Source organism: Stegodyphus dumicola, chromosome 6 (genome assembly GCF_044657685.1).
Source record: "Stegodyphus dumicola isolate Sdum_Otavi_A_Nest chromosome 6, ASM4465768v1".
Lineage (NCBI taxonomy): Eukaryota > Metazoa > Arthropoda > Arachnida > Araneae > Eresidae > Stegodyphus > Stegodyphus dumicola.
This window is the reverse complement of record NC_140773.1, coordinates 24,963,594-24,977,063: the sequence shown is the minus strand read 5'-3', so window position 1 is coordinate 24,977,063 and position 13,470 is coordinate 24,963,594. Positions and strand designations below refer to the sequence as shown.

The 13,470-nt window shown below is 32.7% G+C and overlaps 1 protein-coding gene across 1 annotated transcript in view; it reads right to left on the bottom strand.

Moving 5' to 3' along the window:
• LOC118188361 (uncharacterized) overlaps positions 1-13,470 on the bottom strand; it is a 131,022-nt gene that overhangs the window by 23,547 nt on the left and 94,005 nt on the right. Inside the window, exons 3-4 of the mRNA XM_035358776.2 lie at positions 8,286-8,380; positions 2,935-3,341 (exon numbers count right to left, since the gene is read on the bottom strand). Of these exons, the coding sequence (XP_035214667.2) occupies positions 2,935-3,341; positions 8,286-8,380 (502 nt within the window). The remainder of the gene's footprint in view (positions 1-2,934; positions 3,342-8,285; positions 8,381-13,470) is intronic.

Genomic DNA, 13,470 nt, shown 5'->3' with positions numbered 1-13,470 from the left:
AAATGAATATTTTGATAGCCCCTTGATCCATTTAATCATTACCCAGTGAGATCTGTTACTTTCTTTCTAAATGTATCTCCCTGCGAAAGAAATGAATGATTAAAAGTCTGTGAAATTTTACTTTTCAGATTGCTGTCTTAAAAATGCATAGTATTGAATTCTTAATGAAAATTAACCAGTTTTAAATTTTTTAAATACATTAGCTAATGAGCAAAATTTTTCGTTTTATTATTGGCACATAATTTAGAGATTTGCATGAAGCTGTCTAAGGGGTCTTCGTTTTAAAATTTTAGAAATTTTATCTTTAGTATCCCATTTCAATGTTCACTACAAATTACGAGAAATAAACGCGAATTATATTTTGAATTATTACATGGTTTAAGTTACTGAAATAATTATTTTTCATTTCCTAAATTCTTTGGAAAGTTCTTACTTAAAAATTAAATTATCAAAGCATTTTGTTTTATTAATGTCAAATCTGTGATAATTTACCAATACTGAGATTTATAAAAGCATGGAATCACAGAAGAAAATATTACGTTCGCAGTTTTAGATAGGACTAAGTAAGTATGATTAAAAAAAAAATGCTAAACGCATAAATACGGCATTTATATTCTAAAACTGAAAGTTTCATTCTCCAAGTTTATTTGGTTTTATGAGCAATTGGTTTCAAATTGTATAAAGTAAATACTACGTAAGTTTGTTTCTCAATATTAAGGGCTAGGATAACTCAGTTACATGGAAAGATAACTTTTTTTTTTTTGTTTAATTTCACTAATTTTTAATGTCAAATTACAAAACTGCATGAAGGATATAAAATTTAAGGCTTCAGTTTATATGTGCAGTTTTACCATTTTGTGTTTTTCTTCATAAGCATTTGCTAAGTGATTCTGCATTTCTTATGATAAATTATGATTTACTTGAAATTTTTGTAGAAGTTTCGCAAGTGGAATCAGAATTCGGAGCCCTTTTTAACACCATAGAAGCCGAAAAATTAAATATATAAAATAATTAACTGCATAACACCTTTTTTACTTCCAGTATTACCTAAAATAACATTGAATAGATTTGTTTTTTATGAATAGCATTATATTGAAATAATGACTTTTTTGAAAACTTTATCATTAGCGTGCATATGATTTTGATATATTTTCAATGTTTTCTAACCATTTATTTATCTAAAGAATTCAAGGTCTATACAATAATACATGTATATGTTACGATGAAACGCCGAAATCTGGAGAATGTCGACTTTCACCGGTGAATGTCAACATTCACATAGTCGCTTGGTGTATGTCCGAAATATTTTCCAAATGCTCTTATTTCTGACTTACACTGGTCAATGTCGACATTCACCGTGTACTAATAGTGAATGTTGAACATATAAGAATATTATATTTTCTTCCCCGTAATTCAGTAGCGATAAAATGCACTTGAGACTTAAAATAAGAACTTAAGAACATAAGAACTTAAAACACACAGTACATTCAAAATGAGAAAGTAAAATAATAGAAGTTAAAAACTTACCAAATTATGTGATTCAAATCTTATTTATTGCAACAACTTAAACTACTATGACACTTTGAATTGCACAAGAGGCCCTTGCTTTTACAACCGCATTTATTTGTGGAACACTTCCTTTTGCAATGACAGCGTGTACATATATTCCTCTCTTTTCGTCCTATACCAGAACATATCTGTGATTGTCGACATACACCAGTGAGGGTCCGAATCTACAAGAATGTAATGGAATATTCGATCTTTCACCGACGTATTTGGTGAATGTTGACATTCTCCGGTGAAAGTCGACATTCTCCAATTTCGGTCTTTCACGGTAACATATATATCGCTACAATATGTCAACTAACAAAATAACAATAATAATAATGATAATCTTTTATGTTCGTTTTTAGCATCAACAAGCAAAAATTACATGCATTTTTGAGTTTAGTTTGAGGAAATTTGTTTCCCCATTGAACTAAGCAAAATCATTTCTAAAGACGAAAATATACTTTCTGTCTGAAATTCCTTTACCTTATTTTTATTACTTACAAAATATAAGCTATTGTATCTTTAAGAACTACTGATTACCTTATCAAGTATTTTGTTGCATTATTCTGATGAGCAAAAATATTTCAATGCTTTAAATTCTTATAAATTCCATCGTTAAAATTATATTGATGATTGATTCAAATCAAGGATATTTTATCGGTTGTAGTGTATTGTTTTTCATTCTTCCTCCTTCAGATATGTATTTTATTTCAGATTTCGTAAAATAAAGATGAGAACAACTTTATTTTTTGTTCTTTCCATCAATTTTCTGAAAGTTACACTTATGTGATTCCAAAATGAAAGAAATATTTTATAAAAATAATTTCTGTAATCTACATATTTGTTATTAAGGAATGTTTGTTTTTTCGAATAATTTTAGTAACCCTGACTTCTGTAGAACCATTATTCCCATCACTTACAAAAGGAAAATTTTAATAAACATATTTCATTAAAACTGATGCTTAACTGCGTTTGAAAAAGTGTAAACAAAGACTTATTCTTCTGGGTAAATACTGTCTACAGGATTTGATTTTCAGCCATCGAGTGGTAAGTTGCGCATTTCCATTTTCAGACTCAAATTTCTTATATCTCTATTAACTTATGTCACCATCATTCTAGTATTTCGAACATCCATTTTCCGCTTCAAGTTTTATAAAGGTTTTAAGGAAAAAAAAAATCTTCTAATGTAAACTAAGAGAAACCTGTAACCTTTTGAAAATTTTTTTGAAATAATGAAATATTATCTAAGTTCATTTGCTAAAAAATAATATATTTTTCATCAGTACTAGTCTAACTTTTTTCCACTAAATCACCGTAATATTTGCGTCTTTGTTGATTTGTTGCACGCATAATAGCGACATAATTTAAAAGGAGTCTTCTTACTTGAATCATCGCACGACGTAATCCGTCGATCACCCTCATCTTCGCTGTCGCACCTCGCCGTCCGGGAATCGGTCTCCACCCTTTCACTTCTATCCGTCCGGCTCCTCTTGCTGTCGCCTTCTTCTTCCCCGTCCTCGTCGTCTTCGTAGTCTTTGACATCATCGGCATCCATCTTGTTCCTGGGCTCCCAGGTCATTTTGTTCTCTTTCTTCAGCCTTCGACGGGCATTGGCGAACCATGTGGACACCTGGGTGAGAGTCATCTTAGTGATGATGGCCAGCATAATCTTCTCTCCTTTCGTCGGGTAAGGGTTCTTCCGGTGCTCGTTTAACCACGCTTTCAAAGTGCTGGTGGAATCCCTGGTTACGTTTTTCCTCCGGGCACCATTGAAATCTAAGCCTCCATATCTATAAAAATACAGATTAAAAATATAAATCATATGACATTATTATTTAATACCCTAACTGCATCTTAATCCACCGGTGGATCACGGTAAGTTTGTTTTTGTGCGTGATCCACTGGTGGGTAACAGCAAATGTTCACGTTTGTGGTTGCTTGTACCACCGTTGGGTAACTTTTTCTTCAGTTTTGTATGGGAATATAAATTCCTTCGGACTCCAGATCACTCAGATTGGTCCCAAATTACAAACGTATTAAATAAAATTAATTACAAACAAAATTGAAACGTAACTCAAATTGGTACCAAATTATAAACGTATATCATTTCATAAATATATTTCTCTGTTACTCGTAAAAATGTACAAGCTTCTAAAATTTTGGAAATAAAATAAATAAAATTGATGCGAAATGATTGATCTTATACATAATAATCTTCAGTTTTTTTTTTTTTAATTTATGTTTTGCATTAAAAATTTACTTATGTTTGACATTAAGGATAATCTAATACAAACTTTATATGTATATTTCGAGAGAAATATATGCACTGAGTATCAATGCACTGAGTATCAAGTAAGTGCCCTGATCAGAACCCTAATTATACATGAATATGACAGCCTATACATGAGTGTCTAGCATATGCAAATTCATTAGCAATTACAAGAAGCACAGAATAAAAATTCTAGTTTCGAAAATAATAGTTACATATTTTCTGATAATCTGTTAAGTGATGTTTATTTTTCTTTGTGTGTTTACATGGAAAGGAATAATATTTGTCATAAGTAAAGTAACGCTAAACATAAGGTTTTGACTTTTTTGGAATGACTTTTTTGGATGGACTATTTTAGAATTTTTTGGAATACAATTTTTTGGAATTTTTGGATGGACTATTTTAGAATTTTTTGGAATCAACAAAATTACTGTGGTCCACTCATACAATTTACCCTTAAGCGTGGGGGCAATCAACGTTTTAAATTACGTTAAAATTTAGTTAATGATGTAGTTTAAATTCGTCAAATAATTCCTTAGTGTTTTAAGTTTGCAAAAGGAACGCTCGAAAATTGTTTCCAGTTAAACTTTTATCAGTTAAATTAGTAAAATAGAAGCCTTTTTAGTTATAACTCACAAAAGCTGCATATTTAAAATACAAAAATTCTTGAGTTTAAATGTAATTCAGTATTACGATAGAATCAAGTAGTAATGAGCGTTTTATACAATTTTTTGGCTCATTTTAAATTTCGGGCTGTTTCTTTTATCTGACTGACATGCCGGTTAACTGGTAGATACTGACATGAAATGGAAAAGAGAAGCATATTTTAGAGAAAAAGGGGAATATGGTTTTACATATATATTAGTTATATGTTAAATACAATACTACCGTAATAAATTTCATAAGAATAAGTATTAAGTATTAAACGATATAGTAATATAGAATTTTAGAATTTTTTAACATATGCTAAAACTCAAAGTGTACATTCAGTGTACGAGCATATACTGAAAATATTAAATTACTCCTAAAAAATACAAACATGCATTTTTTTTTAACGGCATTTTGTGTTGTTTGACTATAAATGTCCGTTTCACTTTTCAAATTGTTGCCACCAAATTTTATCGCTCTGTATTATATTTAATGAAATTAAATAATGAAGAGTCTACATGAATGTGTATGTTTATGTTTCCCGCATTGTGAAAGAACGACGATATCTAGAGCCATCCAATTTTGAATAACGTAATCCTCCACCCAAACATGGGAACCTGGAAGCCCGAATTTTGAATTTCGAATTTGTTTTATTATCTATTTCCTATTTTGTAAAACTTTAACGAATTTTTGAGTCACAATCTCAACAATTTCAAAGCGAGAAATGGCAACACTGTAGGGAAAAAACATTTTTATCTCCTGGGCGCGAGACAGTCTGTCGGAAATTCTAAAGATATACTGTTCTTAAATGTTTTGTGATATTGTTGTTGAATTGAATTTTGTGTGGTTTATGTGCGAAGAACATGATATTAAATAAATAAAGATAACACACACAACGTTAAGAAAACGCACTTTTGGGTGTAATATAAATTCGAGGAAATAAGTTTAAATGAACTGCAAAGATGTGTATAAGTTAATAGGCTGTACAAGAAAATCATGTGGTCATCAGTTATTTTTTTAAAAATCGTAAACATGCACATACTGAAGTAAACTATTTTATTAATTATTCATTTTTCCAGTATGATCCCTAGCAACAAACCTTTGAAAAATTCTAAAACTACTATTTACAAATAACAACTATCATCTCTTATAACATTTTAAATATTTAACTAATAAAACTGTTAATTTTTTTTTATTTTTATTTCTGAATTATATCGAATTAATTTTTTTTTTCATTTCAGAATGGTAGCTTTTTTTCTTAAACTGGTTAGAATAATGTTAATAAAATATATAATGAATACAAAATTTTGAGCTTAATATAAGTTGTAATACTTAACAGTGTTTAATTTCTATGAAACGTAAATTATGTAGTACGTATAGCTGTTGCAAAAATTTTAAGCTTATAATTATCCAATTACAACTATTTTAATCCAGTAGAAAACAACAACTTAAAATAATTAAAGAACTTAAAATAATTTTTTCTGCAAAGGAAATTCTAATTTGCTTTTATAAACAAATTTAAAAGCAGTTTTCATTTCCTTCAGTGGAAAGTGTTGACAGAAATATGGTTTCGAATAATGTACCAGTAGATGGTGAATTAATCCGTAGCATAACTACGGACATTTCGGACTTAGTAGAATGTTTTAATTAATAAAATGCATTATAAAACATCTCACCATATAGTTTAGCCATAAACATAGGAAGAAAAGAATAACTGCATTAACTGTACTTAAGTTTAAGCAGTTGTTTATGTGTTTCGAGGGTATCTATAGCTATTATTTGCTACTTAGATAAATTATTAGGCTTGATGCACTGAGTATCAAGTAAAGGATCTCTGAATATGCAAACATATGATTTAATTAGGTTAGGTTACTTGAAAATAGCAAAGCACACGAGGGTTATCTGCCTAAGGGGAGGTATGAATCTGTGCAGGATTTTCTAAGGAAAATTGGAGCATATAAACGCTATGCGTAGGGAAAACCGAGAAAATCAAAAATATAGCCAACCCTTTCACCTAGGACTGAAACCAAGTTTAACTCCCAATATTCAGCGTTCTTAACCACTTGGCCACTTGTAGGATGCAAACATGTCTTTATTGGTTACATATGTTTTTAAAAGAAGGCTATTTAATTTATTGTTACGAAATGTACAGTCGCGGTAAGATGGCTTTCCCGCAAAGCAGTTTTAGGATTGCCATAAAACGGCAAGGGAAGGCAGGGTTGCCACATTTGGTCAGAAATAGCCCGTTTGACGACATTTGGTGATAAAATTGGCGATATACCATGGACGGATGGAGAACCTTCTGGAACGAATTCTTACCGGTTTAGCCCAGAATGTTCTCGAACACAAGCCGAAAGCTATATAAACCCTGCTATTCCGCGGTTAGTTAGTGTGTGTGCCTCGTCTAGCGAGCTGATAGTCAGTCACTGAGCGAGTGTCTCGAAGTTTAGCGCCGAGTTCGTCGTCGAGTGCATCGAGTCTTTTAGTGTATCGCGAATTAGTGTATCGTCCAATAGACTGTGCTGAGTCGAGAGCTATACACTTGTGCATCGCGAGTTGTAGCGTGGAGAGTCTCGAGAGTACGTGGAGTTCCGAGAACGACCAAGCAGAGTCGGAAGCTGTACACTGGTGCTTCGCATTGAAGCTGTCTCCACCGTTATTGCCTGACAATTTGAAGGCTGTGTCGCTGATTGTTCCAGCGTGTTTATAGTAGATCTTCACGGACTGTAAAAGTGTTTTGGAGCTGCCCTGATTGATATTGGTAAATAAAGTGTGTTTCGATACTTCATCAAGTGTCGTCGTTATTCACTCCAAATCTACGAACGGAAAGGAAGAAAATAACGTAACAGTATATTATTATGTTGGAATTTAAAAAAAAAAAAAAAAAAAAAAAAAAAAAAAAAAAGAGGTTTTCTTGATCCATTAAATTCTTAACCATGAAAACATCCCTAAGAAATTAAATAAACGTATTCAGCACTAGGTTTTGAAATCATCTTGCAGAATAAAATAAATTGAAAATAAAATATTAATCAAAAGAAAAGTGGTTAAGGACAATCACGGACAAACTAACTAAATGATTAATTTAATTTCAGTTTAAATAGTGAGTAAATATGTAATGTAAGAGAGCTTTGGCAACACACCTGAAAACAGTGTATTTCGTGAGCCTTCCATCTGTTTGCAGATCTGGGTTTTGATGAATGATTTCTTACACTTGCTAGCCCTTAAAAATCAAGAATAGTTGGAGTTATTTGTTGTTTAACCAGCTTGTTTAAACATTGTTGTGTTGTGCATGTTTACGCATTTGTATTTTTCAAGATCCCTCGGTAAAGATGAAAAGTTTTGTTAAATTTTTGTTGTACGTACTATAGGCAGTGTTAATAACTTCTAGTTTATTGTCTATGCTTTTAAAACTCTAGACGCCTAGTTTAGGGCGAAGACGAAAATTCGTCAGAAACACAGGAATGTTAAACAGAGCGTAGCTCTAACAGTGAATTAGATTACCGTTATACATCTTTACAGGGAATTTCGGTTATTAACGGCAATTTTTATTTCAAGGATTAATTACGATATCAAAATTAAATACATTAATAAGGTCTTTTCTTTGCACATGAGAGAGACTACTATTTATGATAGTCAGATGATGAATAATTATTATAAATCGCACTGGAAAACGTAGTCCTAACTTAGAGGCGCTTTAAATTCTAATCCCTGAAACTAAGTATGAAACAGGATATCACTTTAGAATGCAGATTATAAGATCTCAGTTTAACTTACAAATCGATTATTTACAAAGTTAATGATACGATGAAACACATACCCATAAGCTGCAAGACTGGGGTCATAATAATAGGAAGCCGATGGTGCAATGCCTCTCCAAGGATCACCTGCATCTTTCATGCTATACGCTGTACCCTGCAGGGAAAATAAAATAATTAGAATAAGATATTAGTGTTACAATAAATCTAGACATTTATCCTTAAATGCAGTATTTAACACTTTTACAGATTACTTAAAATATCTACGCTAGAAATATGCAAAGCATTTAGATGTAAGAACAACATGAAAGAATCTCATAAGATACAAAGTAAGCATCTCAGTTTTATCTTATATTTTGACAATTTATTATTGAGGAAAATGGCGTTTCTCAATCTGTGTTCAACGAAGCCTTCCTTTGCGTACTTCTGTAGAGACATTAGGTATTTTTTTTATTTGGAAGCAGAGTCATAAAAAATGAGCAATGCCTTCGTCGGGAATCGAACCACGAACCTCTGGAATACGCGCCCAGCGTGCAGACCACCACACCACGAAGGCACGCTAAGAAGGCGGTATAAATACCTTGTACTCCTAGGTTTCCAAAATTAATTCAGATTATTTATATATTAATTGACTAACTACTAATCTTGTATTTGAAAATCTCAGAGTTTGAAAATTACAGATGGTAAAGGAATATCAAATTCAGCACGCAACTGTGAATACATCTAAAAGCTTTTTGTTTTTACTTCCTTGTACGAAGTAAAAAGGAAGTATTGTAATCGCGAAAAGTTTCAGGCAGCATATTTCAACGAAAACATCCATTTTGACCGCTTTCGAATGCAATTTAACGATGTTTTTGCATAATATCTGTACGTTAGAACAGAATAAAAGACTCTTTTCCTCCAAAAAATTATAAAACTGCTTTAAAATGAATTCTGAAGAGAATTTTTCGTGGCGTCTGTACGAACGTATGTACGTACGTACGTATCTCGCATAACTCAAAAACGAGTAGCCTCAGAACGTTGAAATTTTGTATATAGGACTACTATAACATGTAGATGTGCACCTCGTATTTTGCTTGCAATCGGCAGGGCCAAACGTATATAAATATATTTATATATATATTAACTCTCTAAACCGGTTCGGTGATCTCAGTTTCTTTACTCTTATATGTTTCTAAAAAATTTTTTGCTTTAAAAATGATTGAATTATGTTGTTCTGATCTTCCGGTTAAGGTTTTTATGCCTTTAGTAAATCTGTCTGCAATATTTTTAGAATTATCAACAATTTTAAAGTTGTTTAAGTGTTGCTAAGCCTAATATTTTTTTTATTTATTTATTTATTTATTTATTTATTTATTTTTTTGATGGCGGCCTTTGCTTGTTTACATTTGAAACAGCGGAGTACTGGATTTGTTGACAATCTAGAGAAAAGTAGCTTCGCAACAACAAAGATAACGCCTTCATTTATTATTGTGAATTAAATCACGCTTAATCCTTTCTGGAATTTTTTCGAGGAAATAAGTGTTTAAGATTTACTTCGTAATTTTTAATACGGATATTTTCAGTTTTTATGTATTTTTGCCTTGCCGCGAAGTGAGAACTGAATTAATTGAATGAGAAATACTCAATCGTCTGTGAAAAACTGTTTCTTTTTTGTTTTGTTTGCTTAATTTCTTTTATACATCGTTCTAGCTTTATTATAGTATTTGAATAGAACATGTGGCAAAGATTAGACAATTCTTTAAATGATGTAAATTTTGTGCATTCTGAGTTATAATATGAACGAAATATAATACTGTTAAGTGAACCTAGCGCCAGAATGTCGCTATGATAAACAAATAGAATGAATTTTAAAGAATACATTTATTCTACTGTTGTTTATGCGCTGTCGGCGAAATAGATTAAATTTTAATCCAATACGTTTAAATGAAATGCAAGAAAAAATGCGTATAATTTAATATTCCGTACAAGGAAGTCATGTGGTGTGCACATCAGATTTTTTAATCACGTAATCAGAAATATGCAGTTTCTTAATGTAGCAGACGAAAACGAAACAGAAAAGAAGTTTTTTATTTATTACCTGTCCGCGTATCAGTTTGGATATTAGTAATTGAATAACTTTCGGTTTTTTAAGCATTGATTTCAAAGAAGCCTATTCACTTGCCTAAATCTTTTTATTTGAAATCAATGTGCAATCAGTTGCAGAATTTTTCAAATTGTAATGTTGCTGTAAATTATTATCATTAAAGTATTAACTCATTTTCCATGAACGAAAGTTTAATACTGAATGATTATACTATTTCTTCTTTCTTCTTCTAAATGATTATAATATATATTATGTTCTTCTTTTCTAATATTTCTTCTTCTGAATGATTATAATGTTTCTTCTCTAAATTAAATGTTTACAGAATTTCAATAATTTTAAGCGTTACCTGCATATTAGAATATGTTCAAGTATTGGAATTTAAAAAATAGCGTTAGCATCAAAACTTTGCGTATTAATAAGATCCATGGCTTAGATTCCGAATGCAGTATTGCATAGTAATGTACTCTACCATTTTTTAAATATTTTAGGATAGTTCTACAAATCGACGTGATTTTTTTTTTATTTTTTTCCGTGTATATCTCCCGTTGCATTTCTGCATATAAGCTCATTTTAAATTCAAAATATAAGTTGACATTCATTTCCGGTTATTTCAACTCGGTTGCCGTAAATTGATATAAAATTTTGTGAAATATTTAGGCTTTTTCTGAAAAACCTTAAAATACGCACAAAATAATATGCGTTACAATTTTGACAATCTCCAGAATCAAAAGGAAATAAAGGGATATAATATAAACCACAAAATGATTAATTTAGCTTAACTGTTACATCTTGAAATGCAAACAATCGGAAGAAAGTTATCAGTTTTTAAGAAATCACAGTAAGACACGAATGGGGGTGTAGTGTATTTAATTATGGCAAAGCACACTGGGGCTATCTGCCTAAGGGAAGGGATGCCTTCGTGGAGGACTTTCTAAGGGAAACTGGCTCGTATACACGTTACACATGGGGAAAACCACGAAAACACTCATGCAGCCCATGCCCGTTCGCGGGATTCGAACCTGGGACTGAACTACCAGTATTCAGCGACTTTACCGCTTGGCCGCTGGTGGGCGTAAGACGCGAATGAAATAATAGATAGTAACGAATAACATTGTGTCGAAAATAATTACCGGTGCAATATTATTAATTCTTTAGAGGAGCCTCACATTTTCTACAGTATATTACATTAACATATGTAATAAATGCACTGTAGAAAATTCTTTGAAATTTAAATTTTTAAATTTAAGCTTATCCTTTTTTACAAAATTCATGCCTAAAACGCAACCCGATGCCGAAAATATGGAAGAATTTGTATAACTTATCATGCTTTGATTTTTTTTTATTATTATTATGGCACTTGAGAGCCATCTGCCTAAGGGAAGGGATGTTTTCGTGGTGAACTTTCTAAAGGAAATTAGCTGGTATAGACGTTAGACATGTGGAAACCATGAAAGCACCCATGCAGCCAGCACGTTCCCGGCAGGTTCACCAGCGGCCGAAAGTCACTGAACACTGGTAGTTCGGTCCGAGGTTCGAATCCTGCGAATGGGCTGGCTGCATGGGCATTTTCGTGATTTTCCCTATGTGTAACGTGTATACGAGCCAATTTCCCTTAGAAAGAAGTCCTTCACAAAGGCATCCCTCCCCTTAGGCACATAGCCCTCGTGTGCTTTGCCATAATTAAATACACCACCACCGTTCACCGCAATTCGAACCCCGGATGGAACTACCATTGTTCAGCAGCTTTACCGCTCTGGTGGGGCCTTATCATGCTTGACCTTTTATTAAATTGAAATAATATTCCTTCACTTTGGGGAAGGGGGTCTATTAAGAAACATTAAATGTTTACACTACTTTAACCACTAATTTCAATAGTGTCATTGACATAAATGAAAGAACTTTATTTTACTTTAAAAATATAGTTACACATGTCACTTGGAAAGAAGGTGTGTTATTGAATGAATAGCCTATCACGAGTTGGGTCATGATAAGTCCTTATAAAATTGTTGCAAAAGTTAAATTATGATACTAACGCTTGAAATTAGAAGTGATTTTTAATACCTAAGGCTAAATCATAAAATTGCGCCCTTAAACACTTAAATTTTTATTACTTTTACATTAACGCTGAATATGTTATAATTTAACCTTGCTCATTCTCCTATTTTCTGATACCAATGGCTCCCTCGCCGCACCTTCGACACGGAATTGCCTAAAACCTCAATCTGGTTGTTAGATAGTAAGCCTAAATACCATATTTAAGGTAATTTAATATTGGGAATTTTAATTAACAAGAAATGCTGAGTAAGGCACAAAATATGTCCTCCCTCTCTGTTGCTAAATTCTTCACAGTACGAAACTGTTCACTTAAAACAAAACACTAAAAGCACGGAAAACAAGAGTGACTTCATCGTTAAGTATGTCTGAAACAATTACCACACTTTTACTAGCATCTGAAAGCGTGATTCACTGACAACTCGTCCCGCCCATCCTACCGCGCTATCGCTCGTACCCTCATAGGCATCTCTTTCAGCGTCGAAGATTCTCGTTGTCTTCCATCTGTCAAAAGAGGTGCGCTCAAACGTGCTCATGGGGGCACTGCCAGCCAGCCTGAGTGTCATGCAGCGTGATCATGGAATTTACCCCACTCGAAAAACGCTTTGGAGAGAAGAAAGATTTCACCAGGAGGAGGAGAGAGTGAGAAGGGCCTTCAGACAGACTGACAAGTGCTGTCCGCCCAGGATTCAAGACGTCTATCTGGAGTCATTAAGGAGTGTCGATTACGCGCTACTTGAACAGCTATGAAGATGTTTGCCAGTGGGAAATATTTTCTGGGGGGGGGGAACACGCTCGTCGCGCGTTAATGAGTTATGTCGGCTTTCCATCCGACGTATTCTTCTTGGGATCTTCAGAGACGGCCTCTTTCACTCTCCCGATTAAGATACCGAGTTCCCAGACTATCTAAAATTAGAGTTAACCCGCTGAGTTCCTAGGTCGGAGTCAAGACATTGTTTAAGAACCTTCTTTCGGAGAAACAATTTATTTCTGCAGCGGTCTGTAATCAGTAACATAAAGAACTCGTTATATGACAACTCATTTCGGAGAAAAAATATGTTAGCTTTTATCTGTCATTATTACTTTCAATATTCTAAAATAAAAAAAAT